Source organism: Ammospiza caudacuta, chromosome 32, assembly GCF_027887145.1.
Source record: "Ammospiza caudacuta isolate bAmmCau1 chromosome 32, bAmmCau1.pri, whole genome shotgun sequence".
Taxonomy (NCBI): Eukaryota; Metazoa; Chordata; class Aves; order Passeriformes; family Passerellidae; genus Ammospiza; species Ammospiza caudacuta.
Window position 1 is genome coordinate 3253526 of NC_080624.1, and position 18138 is coordinate 3271663.

At 61.7% G+C, this 18138-nt stretch overlaps 2 protein-coding genes across 2 annotated transcripts; one reads left to right on the forward strand and one right to left on the reverse strand.

Annotated features, from left to right (window-relative positions):
* Positions 1-793: 793 nt before the first annotated feature.
* On the reverse strand, positions 794-15685 carry WNK3 (WNK lysine deficient protein kinase 3). Its single transcript, XM_058822307.1, has 23 exons — positions 15593-15685; positions 14258-14334; positions 13775-14018; positions 12053-12225; positions 11769-11989; positions 11549-11706; positions 11367-11455; positions 11063-11282; positions 10402-10603; positions 8131-9009; positions 7855-8045; positions 7663-7779; positions 7043-7153; positions 6935-6962; positions 6787-6867; positions 5775-6010; positions 5385-5558; positions 4052-4205; positions 3346-3392; positions 2804-3006; positions 2021-2232; positions 1478-1596; positions 794-919 (listed from the first exon to the last, which is right to left on the reverse strand). The coding sequence occupies exons 1-23, from the start codon at positions 15683-15685 to the stop codon at positions 794-796; spliced, it is 4155 nt and encodes a 1384-aa protein (XP_058678290.1).
* Positions 15686-15713: 28 nt separating this feature from the next.
* Positions 15714-18025, forward strand: TSR2 (TSR2 ribosome maturation factor). The gene is made up of 5 exons (XM_058822308.1): positions 15714-15881; positions 16072-16162; positions 16262-16353; positions 16980-17216; positions 17795-18025. Exons 1-5 carry the CDS (start codon positions 15714-15716, stop codon positions 17864-17866), a joined length of 660 nt encoding a protein of 219 aa, XP_058678291.1. The 3' UTR covers positions 17867-18025.
* The last annotated feature ends 113 nt before the right edge of the window (positions 18026-18138 follow it).

Here is an 18138-nt window from a genome sequence, read left to right on the forward strand (position 1 = left end):
AATTATGTGATTTGGGGAGCAAAAAGTGGGGCAATGTTGTGGGAGGGGTAAAAAAAGGAGAGATAGGCCCAAAAAGGAGGTTTTGGGATTAAACAAGGCAATTTTGGGGCCAGCAAGTGGCATCACATTCCGGGGCTGTGAAAAAGAGGGGGGGAAAGGCCACAAAAAAGGGAATTTTGGGTTGAAATGAGGTGATTTGAGTGCTAAAAAATGGGGTCACCTCATGCACAGGGGGAAAGGCCCAAAAACGGGATGTTGGGGTAAAATGAGGGATTTAGGGCAGAAAACTGGGATAGGCAGGCACAAAAAAGGGAAGTTTTGGGGTGAAATGCAGAGATTTTGGGCACCAGAAACTGCAGTCACCTTCAAAGGGGGAAATGACCCAAAAAAGGGAGGGGTGGAATAAATTACAGAGATTTTGGGGCCAAAAAGGGGGGATTTAGGGTCAAAATAAGGTGGTTTGGGGGCCAGAAATTGGGGGGGGTCGAGTATCCTAAAAAGGAGTGAATTGAGACCAAAAAGTGGATTCAGCCCACAGGGACAGCAAAAAGGGGAATTTTAGGGCAAAATAAGGCAATTTTAGGGCCAGAAATAGCAGTCACACTATAGGACCCAAAAAAGGGGAATTTAGGGGTGAAACGAGGTCATTTTAGGGCTGGAAATTTGGAGTCACCCAATGGGGGCGGGTAAAACAAGGGGGGTTTTGGGGTGAAACAAAGTGATTTGGGGGCTGAAAATGGGGGATTTTGACCCAAAATCGGGGGGTTTTGAGGGTTCAGTGAGGGACCCCCTCTCACTCGGCCCCTGGGGGGAGGGGGCTGCCCCCCCCACGCAGGACAGGTTTGGGGGGGGGCAGCTCCCCCCATTTTCGGGGGGTCCCTCGGGTGCCGCGCAGGGTGGAGACCCACGAGGAGGTGGCCTGGGGGAAGGGAAGGGGAAAAAAGGGGGATTCAGGTTTTGGGGATCCCCCCCAGATCCCCAAAAAGAAAGTGAAGGGAACCCCCAGCCCTCCAAACCCCTAAAAAGTGCGTGTGGGAACCCCTCAGACACCAAAACAGGGAGTTCAAGATCTCCCCCAAACCATGTCAGCCCCCCAAGATCCCCCCAGACCCCTAATAACGGGGTGCAGCCCCCCCAAAATAGCCCCCCACACCCCCAAAAAGGGGGTTCAGCTCCCTAAAAGCAATCCCAGCCCACCCCAGAACACCTTCTCAGCTTCCCACCCATCCCCAGACCCCCAAAAATGTGGAACAGAGCCCCTCTAGTCCCCCAAAATCACCCCCAAAAATAGGTTTGGCCCCCTCCCCAGCCCCCTAATAACCATCTCAGGCCCCCCAAAATATCCCCCCAGCCGCCCAAAAATGGGTGCAAGGCGCCTCCATCCCCCCAAAAAAGGGGTTCAGGACCCCCACACCTCCAAAAAAGATGCCTCCAGTCCCCCCAAAAATCCTCACAGCCCCCCAAAAAGCCCCCGCACCTGGGCCCTGGCCGTGTCCTGGACCCACTCATCCACCAGCCGGTGCAGGTCGTCGGTGAAGAGCCCCTTTTTTGGGGGGGCCGGGGGGGTCGGGGGGCCCGGGGAGGGGGCTGAGACCTCTGCAGGTGAGGGAGGAGAGTTTGGAAAAGGGCCAAGCTGCACCCCAAAACCTGCCCCTGCACCCCAAAACCTCCCCTTTTTACCCAAAACCCTGCACCCCCAAAATCCCTCCCTGCACCCCAAAGCCTCCTCTTTTTACCTAAAACCCTGCACCCCAAAACCTTTTTACCCCTAAACCTCCCCGTGCCCCCAAATCCCCCCTTTGTACCCCAAAATCGACTCCTAGCCCCCCAAAATCCCCTCCTTGCCCACCAATATCCCCTCCTTGCCCCACAAAATCCCCGTTTGTACCCCGAAATTCCCTCATCATCCCCCAAAATCCCCTCTTTGCCCCTCCAAATCCCCCCTAGCCCCCCAAAATCCCCCCTTTGCCCCCCAAAATCCCCCATTGCCCCCCAAAAATCCCCTCCTTTCCCCCCAGACCTGTCAGGGCCACGCCCCGGCCCCGCCCTCGTGCCCGGGCCCCCCGAGGCCGCCGTGGGGACCCCCCATGGCCTCGCTGGGGGGGTGTCCCGCCGCCCCCTCCCCATTTTGGGGGGTCCCCCCGGGCCTCTTTGAGGGCTCGGAGCCGCCGGTGCAGCTCCCGCAGCTCCCGGTCCTGCCGTGCCCGCAGCTCCAGAACCTCCTGGATGTGCCTGGGGAGGCAGGGAGGGGTCTCCAAACCCTTCCCAGAACCCCCAAAACCTCCCCAGGACCCCCAAAACCCTTCCCAGGACCCCCAAAACCTCTCCAAGACCCCCAAAACCTCCCCAAGACCCCCAAAATGCCCCCAGAGTCCCAGTCCTGCCACACTGGCAGCTTCAGCACCTCCTGGATGTGCCTGGGGGGGGGCAGGGAGGGGGTCACAGGGGGTCCCCAAAACATCCCTGGGACCTCTGAAACCTTCCCAGAACCCCCAAAACCCTTCCTGGCATCCCCAAAACCTCCCCAACACCCCCAAAACCTCCCTAGGACTCCCCCAAACAGCCCCAGGCAGCTGCACTGGCGGCTCCTGGAACCTCTTGAACGTTCTTGGAAGGGTCAGGGGGCTCACAGGGTGTCCCCAAACCCTGTCCGGGACACCCAAAACCTCTCCAAGGCCCCCCAAAACCCTCCTAGAACCCCCAAAACCCTTCCCGGGACCCCCGAAACCTTTCCCATGACCTCCAAAACCTCCCCAGGACCCCCCAAATCCCCCAAACCTCCCAACCAAAGCCCCTCACTCACTTTTCCCGCAGCCGCCGCAGCTGCTCCCGCAGCGCCTCGTCCTCGGGCTCCGAGTCCCCATCGCTGCTCAGGGGGGTCTCGGGGGACCCCGGGGGCAGCAGGGGGGCCCCGGGGGGGTGCGGGGATCCCCCCAGCCCCCCGCTCTCGCTGCCCGAGCTGGGGCCCCCCCAGTCGCCCTCAGGGTCAGGGGGCTCAGGGTGTGGCTGGGGAGGGATGGGGGGAGAGAGGTGACAGGAGATGGGGGTGAAGGGGGGATTGAGGGGATTTGGGGGTCCCTGGGGCAGTTTGGGGGGGTTCCTGGGACAAATTTGGGGTCTCTGGGGTAGTTCTGAGGCCCCTGGGGCAGTTTGGGAATCTCTGGGACAGATTGGAGGGTCCCCATGACAGTTTGGGGGTCCCTGGGGTAGTTCTGGGGTCCCTGGGGCAGTTTGGGGATTCCTTGGGCCAGTTTGGGGGGGGGGGGGGTCTCTGGGGTAGAGATTTGGGGTTTCTGGGGTGGTTTTGGGGGGTCCATGGGGGATTTTGGGGTCCCCAACACCCACCTGGCAGTGCCCTCGCCTTGAGGGGTCCCCGAGTTCCTCTGGCTCCTCTGTGGGACAGGGGGGGTAAATGAGTGAGGGAGGCATGGGGGGGTAAATGGGGGTACAGGGGGATATTGGGGTGGAAGTGGGGGGCGCTGAAAATGGGGGGCACACGAGGGTGTAAATGGGGGGGTACATGAGGGTGTAAATGGGGGGCACACGAAGGTGTAAATGGGGGTACAGGAGGGGGCACACAGGGGGTGTAAATGGGGGTACATGGGGGTGTAAATGGGGGGCACAAGGGGGTCCCATGGGGAGTACATGAAGGGCTATGAATGGGGGACACAAAGTGGGTTTTAGGGGTACATGGGGGGCACAGATGGGGTTTAGGGGTACTTGGGGGGCACAGATGAGATTTAGGGGTACAGGAGGGGCACAGATGGGGTTTAGGAGTACATGGGGGGGCACAAATGAGATTTAGGGGTACATGGGGGCACAGATGGGGTTTAGGGGTATGGGGGGGCACAGATGGGGTTTAGGGGTACATGGGGGGGCACAGATGGGGTTTAGGGGTGCAGGGGGTTCACAAATGAGGTTTAGGGGTCTGAGGCAGGCACAGATGGGGTTTAGGGGGTACATGGAGGGGCACAGATGGGGTTTAGGTGTATGGAGGGAGGGCACAGATGGGCTGTGGGTTTCCCCAGGGGTTTTGGGGTCCCCCCCATACCTGTGTGGGGGTCCCCCCCGCCGGAGGGGGGGCGCAGGCGCCGGGCCCAGCTCTTGATGCGGCGCCCCCAGCCCTTGCGGGGGCTGCGCAGGCGCGGGCACAGCCCCAGCGGGAACGAGGCAGCCCCGGGCGGGGGGCGGGCGGGGGGCACGGCCTGCGGGGCGGCAACGGGGTTGGGAACGTGGGGATATGGGAATGGGAATGTGGGGATATGGGAATGTGGGAACGTGGGGATATGGGATCAGGAATATGGGAATGGGATTGAGGGGATGGGAATATGGGAATGGGATTGAGGGAATGGGGATGGGAATGTGTGGATATGGGAATGGGGATGGGAATGTGGGAATATGGGAATATGGGAATATGGGATCAGGAATATGGGAATAAGGGAATGGGAATGTGGGAATGGGAATGTGGGAATGGGATTGAGGGAATGGGAATGGGGATGGCAATATGGGAATATGGGATCAGGAATATGGGAATATGGGAATAAGGGAATGGGAATGTGGGAATGGGGATGGGAATGTGGGAATGGGATTGAGGGAATGGGAATATGGGAATATGGGAATGGGAATGAGGATGGGAATATGGGAGTGAGATTGGGATTGGGAATATGGGAATGGGGACAGGATTGTGCATGGGAACGAGGATGGGAATATGGGAACAGGAACAGTATTGGGAATGGGATTGGGAATGGGAATATGGGAATAAAGATGGAAACAGAAACGATGATGGGAATGGGCATGGGAATGAGAATGAGAAGAGCAATGGGAACAGGGTGTAAGCATGGCCGGGATGCATCAGGGTCAGCAGGGTCTTGGGGTTGAAGGTTTGGGGACACTGAGGTTTGGGATTGGGGGGAACACCACAGACTGAGGGGACATTGGGGGCTGGGGTCATCAAGGTTTTGAGGTTTTGGGGCACATCAGGGTCTTGAGGTTGGGGGTTTGGGGTCATCAGGCCCTTTTGGGTTTGAGGGATACTGACATTTTGAGGTTAAAGGGACATCAGGAGCGTGGGGGTTTGGGTTTAGGGTCGTTGGGGTCTTGGAGTTGGGGGTCATCAAGGCCTTGGGGCTGGGGTTCTGGGGTCATTGGGGTTTGGAGTCAGGGACACCAAGGACTCAGGGTTTGGGGGACAGGGAGTTTGGGGTTGGGGACAGTCATTCCTGGTCTTTGGGGAACACTGAGGTCTTGGGGTTTGGGTTTGGGGAACTCCAAAGTTCTGGGGATGGGGACAGCAGCCTCTGGTCCTTGAGGGACACTAAGACCTTGGGGACTGGAGGACACCTGGGGCTCAGGGGTGTCCAGCTCTTGGGGTGGGGGACACTCACCTCTGGTCCTGGGGGTCCCTCCTGCCCCCAGGCACCGGTGACAAATGTCCCCAGTCCTTGGGGGTCACCTGGTGGCTCTGGGGCTCCAGTGACGATTGTCCCCAGTCCTTGGGGGTCACCTGGCTCTTGGGACACGTCCAGCTCTGTGGACTCGGGCGGTTCCCTGGGTCCCTCCTGCTCCAATGGGGCAGTGACTGTCCCCTGTTCCTGGGGGACACCTGGCTCTGTGTCCCCAGGGACGAGGGGCTCTTGGTGGCCATTGAGCTCCGGAGGTTTGGGGACAGCCACGTCCGGGTGTCCAGGGCTGGGGACACTCAGCCCCAAGCCTTGGGGAGCCCCCAGATCTTGGGGTTCGGGGTTGATCCCCTCTGGTCCTGTGGGTTCAGCCACCTCCTGGGGACTGGTGACAGCTGTCCCCAAAGCCTGGGGGACACCCAGCTCCTCCAGTTTGGGGACAGCTGACTCCTGTCCCTGAGGGACATCGAGGTCCTGGGCTTTGGGGACCGCCATCTCTGGTCCCCCCGGCCCATCCTGCTCCGATGCTCCGCTCTTGTTTGTCCCCTGTTCTTGGGGACCACCCTGGGATGTCCCCAGGGCTCTCCGGGCAGGTGGGGGTCCCCCAGGGCCTGCGGGGAGGGGACACCTCCATCAGGGATGGGTGAGGGTGACGCCCATTAGGGATGGGTGAGGATGACACCCCCATCAGGGATGGGTGAGGGTGACACCTCCATCAGGGATGGGTGAGGGTGACATCCGTTAGGGATGGGTGAGGGTGACACCCCATCAGGGATGGGGTGGGGGTGACACCCTTGTCAGGGATGGGGTCGGGGTGACACCCCCGTTAGGGATGGGGTGAGTGTGACACTCCCATCAAGAATGGGTGAGGGTGACACCCCTGTCAGGGATGGGTGAGGGTGACACCCCCATCAGGGATGGGTGAGGGTGACACCCCCATTAGGGATGGGTGAGGGTGACACCCCTGTCAGGGATGGGTGAGGGTGACACCCCCATTAGGGATGGGTGAGGGTGACACCCCCATTAGGGATGGATGAGGGTGACACCCCTGTCAGGGATGGGTGAGGGTGACACCCCGGTCAGGGATGGGTGAGGGTGACACCCCCATCAAGAATGGGTGAGGGTGACACCCCTGTCAGGGATGGGTGAGGGTGACACCCCCATTAGGGATGGGTGAGTGTGACACCCCTGTTAGGGATGGGTGAGGGTGACACCCCTGTCAGGGATGGGTGAGGGTGACACCCCTGTTAGGGATGGGTGAGGGTGACACCCCCGTTAGGGATGGGTGAGGGTGACACCCCTGTCAGGGATAGGTGAGGGGTGACACCCCCAGCCCCAGAGATGGGTGGTGGCAGCTCCGTGTCCCCTCCCAGCCCTGGGGACGCACCGGTGGCCTCGCGGTTCCGGATGGTTTGGTTGATGCAGAACCTCCAGCGCCCCACGGGTGACGATTGGGGGGGTCCTTCCCCTGGTGGGGGGCGAGGGGTCAGCGCGTGGGGGGCAACCCCAGCCCCCTCCCCTCCCCCACTACTCACCACCCGCTGGCGGCTCCAGGGGTCCCACCTGGGGGGAGACAAATTTGGGGGGTCAGTGGGGGCGTCTGGGTGGGAGGAGGGGTGAGATGGGGGGGGCAGGGGGAGCACCTGGGGGTCCGGGGCGGGGGTCCCGAGGAGCCCCCGTGCCTGCTCCACAATGGCCTTGAGCTCCTCCACAAACTTGTCCCGCTCCCCCTCCAGGACAAAGTTGTCCTCGACCTGTGGGGGGGACACGAGTTGGGAGGGGGGGACATTGGGATTTGGGGGCACACAGATTGGGGAGGGGGACAGAGATTGGGGAGGGGGACAGAGATTGGGGAGGGGGACATGGACTGGGGACACAGATTGGGGAGGGGGACACGGGTTTGGGAAGGGGACATGGGCTGGGGACACAGAGTGGGGAGGGGACACAGACTGGGGACATGGGGACAGAGATTGGGGAGGGGGACATGGACTGGGGACATGGGGACAGAGATTGGGGAGGGGGACACGGGGTTGGGAAGGGGACATGGGCTGGGGACAGAGATTGGGAAGGAGACACAGGCTGGGGACACAGGGACAGAGTGGGGAGCGGGACAGAGATTGGGGAGGGGGACATGGACTGGGGACATGGGGACACAGACTGGGGAGGGGGACACGGGTTTGGGAAGGGGACATGAGCTGGGGACAGGGGACAAAGACTGGGGAGGGGACACAGGCTGGGGACACGGGGACAGCTCGGGGGTCACCATGTAGCAGGCGATGTCCTCGGGCGCATCCCCATCCACGTCAAACCTGAAGGTGACCATCTTGCTGTCGTGGGTCTCCAGCTGGCACTCCACCGTGTTGTCCCCAGCTGAGGACACCTGGGGGGTGGTGACACTCTGTGACCGTGCAGGGATGTCCCCATGCTGCCCCCCGGCCCCCAGCCCCGCCCTGACCTGCAGCACGGTGAGCTGGAAGCGGGCAGGGCGCTGGCACGACGCGCGGCGCTGCCGGGCACGCGGCCCGGGGACATCGGGGACATCAGGGACACGCAGCAGGGACGCGGCCTCGGCGGGCACCGAGGGGTCCTCGGGGCCAGGGAGCATCGGGGGTTGTGGCATTGGGGATGGTGGTGGCATCTCTGGAGCTTGGGACATCCCCATGGCTGGTGGCATTGGGGATGGTGGTGGCATCTCTGGAGGTTGGGACATCCCCATGGCTGGTGGCATCACAGATGGAGGTGGCATCCCTTGGGCTGGTGGCAACCCCATAGCTGGTGGCATTGGGGATGGTGGTGGCATCTCCGGGGCTGGTGACATCCCCATGGCTGGTGGCATCACAGATGGAGGTGGCATCCCTTGGGCTGGTGGCAACCCTTGGGCTGGTGGCATCACGGATGAAGTTGGCATCCCTTGGGCTGGTGGCATCATGGGTGGAGCTGGCATGTCTTGTGCTGGCGGCATCCCTTGTGCTGGTGGCATCACCATGGCTGGTGGCACCATGGATGGTGGTGGCATCTCTGAGGCTGGTGGCATCATGGATGGTGGTGGCATCCCTTGGGCAGGAGGCATCCCTGGGGCTAGTGACACCCCCATGACTGGTGGCATCACAGATGGAGGTGGCATCCCTTGGGCTGGTGGCATCCCCATAGTTGGTGGCATTGGGGATGGTGGTGGCATCTCCGGGGCCGGTGACATCCCCATGACTGGTGTCATGACGGACAGTGGTGGCAGCCCCAGAGCTGGTGACATCCCCACCACTGGTGGCATCCCTGGAGCTGGTGACATCCCTGGCACCAGCTGTGGCTGCATGGTGGGGACTGGCTGTGGTGGCATCCCCTGGGCTGGTGGCATCCCTTGGGCTGGTGGCATCCCAGATGGCAATGGCATTCCTGGACCTGGTGGCATCCCAGGGGCTGTTGATGGCATTCCAGGGCCTGGCTGCAGCTGCACCATGGGGACCAACTGTGGTGGCACCCCAGCTGGGGGTGGCACTCCTGGACCAGGTGGCATCGCTTGGGCTGGCACTGATGCCATGCCCTGGGCTGGTGTCAACCCTGGCACAGATGCCATCCCTTGGGCTGGTGTCACCCCTGGAGCTGGTGGCATTCCAGCCGGAGGTGGCACCCCCAGAGCTGGTGGCATCCCTTGGGCTGGTGTCACCCCCAGAGATGGTGGCACCCCTGGAGCTGATGCCATCCCTGCAGCTGGTGGCATTCCAGCTGGAGGTGGCACCCCCAGAGCTGGTGTCCCCCCCGAGGCCGGTGGCACTCCAGCAGGAGGTGGCACCCCTTGCGCTGGTGACACTCCAGGAGCCGCTGTCACCCCCCGCAGCTGGCAGTGCCACCCCCGCTGCCACTCTCGGTGCCATCCCCGGCCCCGGTGCCCCGGGTGCCACCTGTGGCTGTGTCCCCATTGTTACCGACCCCCCGCCACAGCCACAGGGGTCCCCCTCAGGCCCAGGTGGCTCCGTGGTGGCTCCTCCGGTGCCATCCTCTGCTGTGCCCTCGGTCCCCTGGGTCATCTGCAGGACACAGGGCAGTGCCAGGGGGGTCTGGACCCCCCCAGGACCCCCCCAGTGTGACGGCCACTTACCGGTGGTGGCACAGGGGGGGACACCCCATCCTGGGCTCCCTGTGGGTACCCCCAGAGCTGCTCAGGTGCTCCGGTGACACCGCAGGGACCGGGGACATCTGGGGGGGGGACGTTGTCCGGGACCCCCTCGGCTGTGGGGAGGGAGCGAGGGGGGGGTCACTGGGGGCAGGGGACACTTTGGGGGGGCTGAGGGCAGTTTGGGGGTACAAGGGGGGCAGTTTTGAGGACACTGGCAGTTTTGAGCAGCTGGGGACAGCCTGGGAATCTGGAGGTAGTTTTGAGGGGTTGGGGACAGTTTTAGGGGGCAGTTTGAGTGTCTGGGGGCAGTTCTGGGTGTCCAGGGGCAGTTTTGAGAGCACTGGGTGCAGTTTTAGGGGTCAGTTGGAGGGTCTGGGTGCAGTTCTGGGTGTCCAGGGGCAGTTTTGGGGTCACTGGGGGCAGTTTTAGGGGGCACTTGGAGGGTCTGGAGCAGTTTTAGGGGACAGTTTGAGGGTCTGAGGGCAGTTCTGGGTGTCATGGGGCAGTTTTGGAGGCACTGGGGGCAGTTTTAGGGGGCACTTTGAGGGTCTGGGTACAGTTCTGGATGTCCAGGGGCAGTTTTGAGAGCACTGGGGACAGTTTTAGGGGGCAGTTCTGGATGTCCAGGGGCAGTTTTGAGAGCACTAAGGGCAGTTTTAGGGGGCAGTTCTGGGTGTCCAGGGGCAGTTTAGAGAGCACTAAGGGCAGTTTTAGGGGTCAGTTGGAGGGTCTGGGTGCAGTTCTGGATGTCCAGGGGCAGTTTTGAGAGCACTAAGGGCAGTTTTAGGGGGCAGTTCTGGATGTCCAGGGGCAGTTTTGAGAGCACTAAGGGCAGTTTTAGGGGGCAGTTCTGGGTGTCCAGGGGCAGTTTTGGGGTCTCACCAGGACCAGGAGGGGGCTGCTCCCGCAGCAGCTGCTGCCTCACGTGCTGATCGACCTCGGTGTCCTCGCTCTCGGGGCCCCCCCGGCTCTCGGGGCCCCCCCTGCCCTCCGCTTGCTTCTTCTCCCGCGTCTTCCTCACCAGTGCCAGCCGGTCCCGGATGGATTTGGCCACGGCCTTGGAGTCGCTCTCGTGGAAGAACCCGGATTTCACCTGAGAGAGGGAATTTGGGGTGTCCAGGGGGGGCACCGAGAGCTGGGGGGGCTCAGGGTTGGTTCCAGAGAGAATTTTGGGGGATGTCAGTTTTGGGAGAGGATCCAGGTGAGGTTAAAGGATGAATTTTGGGGTGTCATTGGTTTTGGGAGAGGTTCCAAGATGAAATTTGGGGTATCGGTTTTGGGAAAGGTTCAAGGTGAAGTTTAGGGATCAGTTTTGGGGGAGAGGTTCAAGGTGAGGTTCAGGAATGAATTTTGGGGTGACTTTTGTTCTGGAAGAGGCTCAAGAAGAGTTGGAGGGACCAACTGTTGGGTCCCTGGGTGGATTTTGGGGTGCCACTGCCTTTGGGGGTGTTCAAGATGAGCTTGAGCCACAATTTTGGAGATTCATTGCGTTTGGGGAGAATCAAGAGCAATCAGGGGCCAAACCTGAAGGGTTTTGAGGTCATTCTCTCACCATCTCATAGGCCACCTCCTCGGGGACATCAGCCTCCAGGTTGAAGCTGAACTCGATGGCCTCGTTGTCCTTGTGCTTGCCCTTGAGCTTTTTGGGGTCCTCCACCCAGAGCCGCAGCGCCAGCGCCGGGTCCAGCCCCGCGTCGTCCTCGGCCAGCTCCACGCGCAGCCCCGTGTCCTCGGCGAAGAACGCGTGGTCCAGCAGGTCCCGGATGGACAGCCTGGCATGGTGGGGGGTGTGTGGTCAGTGTGGTCAGTCCTGGGGGGCCGCAGGGGTCCCAGACCACCACCCCACCCCACCCCACCTCTCAGCCTTGTTCTGCCGGATGCAACCCTCGATGATCTCCTTCACCTCGGGGTCCGTCACCTTGTGGAAACTCGCCGGCTTGATGCCCTGTGGGGGGGACACGGTGACTTGGGGGGCTCTGAGGGGAGGTTGGGGGTCTCAGGGGAGGTTTGGGGGTCTCAGGGGTGGTGGGACACCCACGCTGGTGACTTTGCGGTAGATCTGAGCGGCGTTCTGGCACTCGGAGTAGGGGTACTCGGACGTGCCCATCTCCAGCATGCACATCCCGAAGGCGTAGACGTCCACGGACTCGTCGTAGCGCTCCTCGTACATCTCGGGGGCCATGAACTCGGGGGTCCCTGTGGGGTGGGCGGTCAGGGGGAGCCCTCAGGGGCGTCCCCAAGGTCCCCACAGCGCTCACCGATGACGCTCTTGGCGAAGGACGTGCGCATGAGCGTGGCCAGCCCCAGGTCGCCGATCTTGACGGAGCCCGTGGGGCCGGTGATGAAGATGTTGTCGCACTTGAGGTCGCGGTGGATGATGGGCGGCGTCCTCGTGTGCAGGAACTGCAGCCCCTTCAGGATCTGCCGGCACCAGCTCCGCAGCACCTTCGGCTTCATCACCTTGAACCTCTTGAGGTACCTGTGGGGTCCCGTCAGCCACGCCAGGACCCCCCCAAGGTGTCCCCCCGTGCCCCCAACTCACGTCTTGAGGGTGCCCGAGGTCATGAGCTCGGTGACGAGGACGATGCACTTCTTGCCGCGGAGAGAGGACTCCCAGGAGTCGTAGAAGCGGACGATGTTGGGGTGCTGCAGCCCCTTGAGCATCTCGGCCTCCTCCTTGAAGCGCTGCTGCTCCGCCTTGGTCAGCTTGCGGTCCTGGGGGGCACAGACACACCCCAAAGTCCAGCAGCAGTGTTGGGTCTGGGTGCCAGGGTCAGCATCAACAGCCCCCAGCCCCAGGATCATCATCATCATCATCATCATCGCTTTCATCATCATTCTCCAGCCCCAGGATCACCATCATAATGTCTAAACCTCGTTGACAGCATCATCATCATCATCCCCCAACTACAGTGTTATCATCAGCAATAGCAACATCATCATCATTGTTTTCATTATCATTTTCCAGCCCCAGGATCATCATTATCATCATGATGTCTAAACCTCGTTGACAGCATCATCATCATCATCATCCCCCAACTCCAGTATCATCATCATCACCATCATCCCCAAACTCCATCATCATCATCATTATTACCATCATCACCATCATGCTCAAACTCCATCATCATCATCATTATTACAATCATCACCATCATGCTCAAACTCCAGGGCTGTTGTCATCATCATCATCATCTCTCAACCCCAATATCATCATTGTCCCTAAACCTCAGGGTCGTTGCCAGCATCATCATCATCATCATGATCCTCCCCAAACTCCATCATCATCATCGTCATTGTCATCATCGTCATCTCCCAACTCCAGGGTCGTCATGCTCACCCCCAAACTCCTTCATCATCATCATCATCATTCCCCAATTTCAAGGGGTAACAAAGCACTTTGGGCGACAAGCAGCTCAGTTTGGGGGGAATTGATGGGATTTGGGGTGGCCGTGGGGTGCACAGGTGGCAGAGGGGTCAACTGTGGGGTTTGTGGTGATTTTGAGGTCATTATTTCAGGGGCCAGTCAGGGGGTTCATGATGAATTTTGGGGTGTCCCCATCTTTGGGAGGGGCTCAAGGTGAACAGAAAGGTTCATGGGTGGATTTTGAAGATCACTGATTCTGGAAGAGGCTCAAAATGAGTTTGAGGAACCAATCACAGCTTTGGAAAGGCTTCAACATCAAATTGAGGAGCCAATGATGAATTTGAGAGGGTTCATGATGAATTTTGGGGTGTCCCAGTCTTTGGGAGGGGTTCAAGATGAGATCAAAGGATCAACTATAGGATTCAAGGGTGGATTTTGGAGGTCACTGATATTGGAAGAGCCTCAAACTGAGTTAGAGGAACCAATCACAGCTTTGGAAGGGCTTCAACATCAATTTGTGGGGCCAGTCAAGGGGTTCATGATGAATTTTGGGGTTTGGGAGAGCTTTAAGGTGAGCTCAAAGGACCAGCTGTGGGATTCAAGGGAGGATTTTGGCGATCGCTGACATCAGAAGAGCCTCAAGCTGAGTTTGAGGAGCCACTCACGGCTTTGGAAGAAGTTCAACACCAACTTGAGAGGCCAATCAGGCGGTTCATGACAAATTTTGGGGTGTCCCCATCTTCCAAAGAGCCTCAAACCCTCCCAAGAACCCACCCTACATCCTCCTCCCCATCCCATAACCCTAAAAAAACCCAATTTCACTTCCCACACACCAACCCACGACGCCCAACCCCCCCAAAACTCCCCCCCACGACCCCCCCCCGGCTCGGGGCTCACCTGCAGCTCACACCAGGCCACCTCCACCCAGGTGTCGGTGTCGAAGCCCTTGAAGACCGTCTTGAAGGCGCCGCGCCCCAGCTCGATGTCGAACTTGAGGAAGCGGCCGCCGGGCGAGGTGGCCACGGCCTTCATCTCCGCCTCCTCCTCGCCCTCCTCGCCCCCCCCGAGGCGGGGGTCGCCCCCGCGGGCCGGGGTCGCCGCCGCGCTCGCCCCGCTCCTCCTCCTCCAGCACCTCCACGCTCTTGCGGAAGAAGCGTTTTGGGGGGGCCGGGGGGGACGCGGGAGTTTTGGGGTCCCCCAGATCGGCGGCCATGGTTGTCCCCGCTCCCCCACCCCCCCTCCCCCAAACCCGCCCGAAAATTTTAGGGGGCGACCCCCCCCCCCCCTCCGCCCCCTCGCCAGCCCCTGCCGCCCCTACGGATGAAGGAGGGGAGGGGGCCGCGTGTCCGGGGGGGGTTATGAGGGTCTGGGGGGGGTCACCTCGATTTTAGGGGTGTCCCCCCCCCTCGGGTGGCACCGGCGGTGGCCGCGTCACCCCCTCCCCCGCGGGGGGGGACCTGCGAGGGAGACAAAGAGGCTTCGATGGGGCGGGGGAGGGGGGCAATCGGAGAAGGGGGGGAGGGTGTAATTAATAAGGGCAGCGGGGTTAATTGGGGGGGTCCCCGAAATCTGGGGGGGGTGGAAGCATCCCCCCGGCCCCCCCCCCCCGCACAGCGGCTGCTCTTCCTGCGGAGGAAGGACTTCCGGGGGCAGCCCCCCTCCCAAAAAGGATGGTACAGGTACGCCCGCCCCCAAGGATGCCGTAGGTACCCTCGGGATGCTCTGGGGGGCTCTGGGTACCCCCAAGGGTGCCATAGGTACCCCCCAAGGGTGCTATGGGTACCCTCGGCCCCCCCCGCGTGCCACAGGTACCCCAGCCCCCAGCCCAACTGTGGGGCTCCCTATGTATCCTGTAGGGGCGGGGTGCGCCCAGTTCTGATCCCTATAGCCCCCCCTGGACCACCATAGCCCACCCCCTATAGCCCCCCTCAGTTCTTGTGTGTCCCCCCATACCCCATAGAGCCCCCCAGCCCCTAAATCCCCTAAACACCATAGAGCCCCCAGCCCCTAAATCCCCTAAACACCATAGAGCCCCCCAGCTCCTAAATCCCATATACCCCATAGAGCCCCCCAGTCCCTAAATCCTATATACCTCATAGAGCCAGAGCCCCCAGCCCCTAAATCCTATATACCCCATAGAGCCCCCAGCCCCTAAACCCCATAGAGTCCACCAGCCCCTAAAGCTCCTGTGCCCCCCTATACCCCATAGAGCTCCCCAGCCCCTATAACCTGTGTCCCCTATACCCCATGGAGCCCCCCTAGAGCTTCTCCACATCCCTCCAGCTCCCGTGTGCCCCGCACCCCCATAGTGCCCCCATATCCCCCACATCTCCCTGTGCCCCCATTTTCCCCCTGTGCCCATATCCCCTCTCTGCCCCCTTATCCCCCGTGTCCCATATCCCCCACATTCCCCCTGCGCCCAATATCCCCCACAGCCGCCTGTACCCCCGTGTCCCCTCTGTGCCCCCACATTTCCCCCGTGTCCCCATATCCCCCACAGCCACCTGTGCTCCCATATCCCCTCTGTGTCCCCCCCATTTCCCGTGTCCCCATAGCCCCCCTCCGCCCCACAGTCCTTATAGCCCCCTGTGCCCCCATACCCCCCCTGTGCCCCATATTCCCGCTCTGCCCCATAGTCCCCATATCTCCCCTGTGTCCCCATAGCCCCCCCGTGCCCCATATCCCCCACAGCCCCCCCAGACCCCCACCTCTCACCCGCGTCACGTGACCACCGCCGCGCGGGGGCTGTCGGGAGCTGTAGTCCCGTCCTGCCTCAGGGTATGGCCACGCCCCCAATACCACGCCCATCAACTACCACGCCCTTAGCCACGCCCCTATGCGTCCATCGGTGATTCGGGGATCGCTCCGCGCTTCGCTCGCTCGCGGATTCGGCGCTCGACCGCGCCGCCTGCGCATCGCCGTCATGGCGGCCCCCGGGGTGGAGGCGCGGGTGCTGTTCGCAGAGGGGGTTCGGGCCGTGCTGGGGGGGTGGGCGGCGCTGCAGGTGAGGGGGACACCGGGGACACCTTGGGGAGACACCGGGGACAGCTTCGAGCTGTGCTGTGGGGGTGGGCGGCGCTGCAGATGAGGAGGGGACAGCGTGAGGGGGCTCTGGGGGGCACTTGGGGACACAGAGGGAGCACCCCGAGACCAGCACCGGGTGTCCCCATGTCCCCCCCGGGATGTCCCCGCAGCTGGCGGTGGCGCAGGGTTTCGGGGGGCCGCAGGGTCCCGAAAAGGCCGCGTGGCTCAGCTCGGCGCTGCTCGATTTCTTCACTCAGAACGGTGCGTGCTGCCCCTCCCCCACCGCGGGGGGGGGGGGGGGGGAAGGGAGGGTCTGGGGGGGGAGGGGCAGAGGTGACACCCCCCTATCCCCCCCCTCAGCTGACCTGGAGCAGGAGGAGGTGGAAGATTTCCTGGCCGAGGTGATGGACAACGAGTTCGACACTGTGGTGGAGGACGGCAGCCTGCAGCAGGTGGGCTCCCAGTACGGCCCAGTATGGACCAGTTTGGAGCAGTGGGCTCCCAGCAGCTGGCCACCCTCCCCCAGGCACTCCCAGTGCAGCCCAGTTTGTCCTCGGGCTGCTCTCAGCATCTTTTAGTGGCTTTTGTCCCTTCCTGGTACCCTTGGTACCTTCCCAAGTGCTCCCAGTAGTTCCCAGTATAAACCAGTATGGACAAGGATGTTCCCAGCAGCCGCTCTCAGTTGATCCCATTCTATTCCCAGGCTGTTCCCACCATCCTTTGGTGCTGCCAGCACCTCCCAGTATAGACCAGTCTGTTCTCAGGGCTCTTTTACTTCCTCCCAGTACATCCCAGTCCCACACACGGCCCCTCAGCGCCTCCCAGACCCATCCCAGTCCCCTCCCCTGTGGTGCCCAGGTCATCCCAGTCCCTCCCAGCGGCTCCCAGTCCATCCCAGTCCCTCCCAGTGATTCCCAGTCCATCCCAATCCCCTCCCCAGTGGTTCCCAGTCCATCCCAGTCCCTCCCAGTGGTTCCCAGTTCCCTCCCCAGTGATTCCCCAGTCCATCCCAATCCCCTCCCCAGTCCATCCCAGTCCCTCCCAGTGGCTCCCAGTCCATCCCAGTGTCCCCCTGCAGGTGAGCCGGGAGCTGGTGACCCTTTTTGCCCGGGCACGGGGAGGGGATGTTGGGGGGGTGGGGGCGGCCCTGGGGGCTCTGGCCCGGCGTGGCCCCGCCCTGGCCGCCGCCCTGGCCACCGCCCGCCCGGGGGGAGACCCCCAGAGCCCCCCCGGGACCCCCCCCACAGCCCCCCGGAACCCCCCAGAGAGAGGGGAGGAGGAGGAAGAGGAGGAGAGCGACGAGGAAGAGGAGGAGGTGAGGGAGTGATGTCATTGGGATGATGTCATGGGGAGCTGGTGATGTCATTGCTGGGGGGGCATTGGAGTGGGAGGGTGCTGGTGATGTCATCAAGGGGGGTGGGGATGGGGTGATGACATCATGCGGTGACACTGATGATGTAACCAAATGGGGGTGTAGACTCCCTGGGAAGCTCAAGTGAGGGGGACTGGAGGCTCCAGTGATGATGTCATTCCCTGATTATGTCATCAGAGCAGGTGGGGATGTGGTGATGACGTCATGGGGTGTAACTGCGGAGTAATACTGATGATGTCATTAAATTGGGGAGTGGAGACTTCCCAGGACCCCCAAGTGAGGAGGGTCTAGGGGATGATGATGTCATTGCTGATGATGTCATTCAGTCCTGATGATGTCATCAAGCAGAGGGAAGGTGGGATGAGGGTGGGACAGTGATGGTGTCACCAGATTTCAGGAGAGGGACTCCAGGACTACTGTGAGGGAAGGGGAGGGGCACCGTGACGTCGCTGGGGGATGTGTGTGACACTGATGATATCACAGGGGGAGTGTCATACTGATGACGTCATTGCCCCCCCCAGGCCATGGAGTGCGGGACACCCCCGCCCCCCTCGGACGGCTGGACCGTGGTGCAGCGGCGGCGGCGGCGATGATGGGGGGAGGGGTGTCCTGTGTGTCCCCCCCCAGTTTGGGGGACACCCCTCCCCCACCCTGCTCCCCAAACTGGGGGGGAATAAAGGCCCCTCCCCCCATGGGGGTGTGGGAAGAGATATTGTGTGATTATTGAAGGGAGAGGCCGCTTAGAGAGCCCCTGGCCCCACTGCGACCGCAGAGATAACTCCCAGTTTAACCCAGTCCCTCCCAGTGTAGCCCAGTCCCTCCCATTGCCCCGCCCCTCATGGCGACCGCTCTGAGGGCCCCAGGG

Excerpts from the sequence above, each read along its gene's own strand:
- WNK3 (XM_058822307.1), bottom strand. The coding sequence starts at position 15,685 with ATGGGCGTGGTATTGGGGGCGTGGCCATACCCTGAGGCAGGACGGGAC. Across the intron at positions 9,010-10,401 it reads GCTGCGGGAGCAGCCCCCTC|GGAATGCCACCAGCTCCAGG; the intron begins CTGGTCCTGGTG and ends CCACCTCCGGCT. Across the intron at positions 4,206-5,384 it reads AGGGACCCCCAGGACCAGAG|GCCGTGCCCCCCGCCCGCCC; the intron begins GTGAGTGTCCCC and ends GCCGCCCCGCAG.
- TSR2 (XM_058822308.1), top strand. The coding sequence starts at position 15,714 with ATGCGTCCATCGGTGATTCGGGGATCGCTCCGCGCTTCGCTCGCTCGC. Across the intron at positions 15,882-16,071 it reads GGGGGTGGGCGGCGCTGCAG|CTGGCGGTGGCGCAGGGTTT; the intron begins GTGAGGGGGACA and ends ATGTCCCCGCAG. Across the intron at positions 16,163-16,261 it reads CGATTTCTTCACTCAGAACG|CTGACCTGGAGCAGGAGGAG; the intron begins GTGCGTGCTGCC and ends CCCCCCCCTCAG.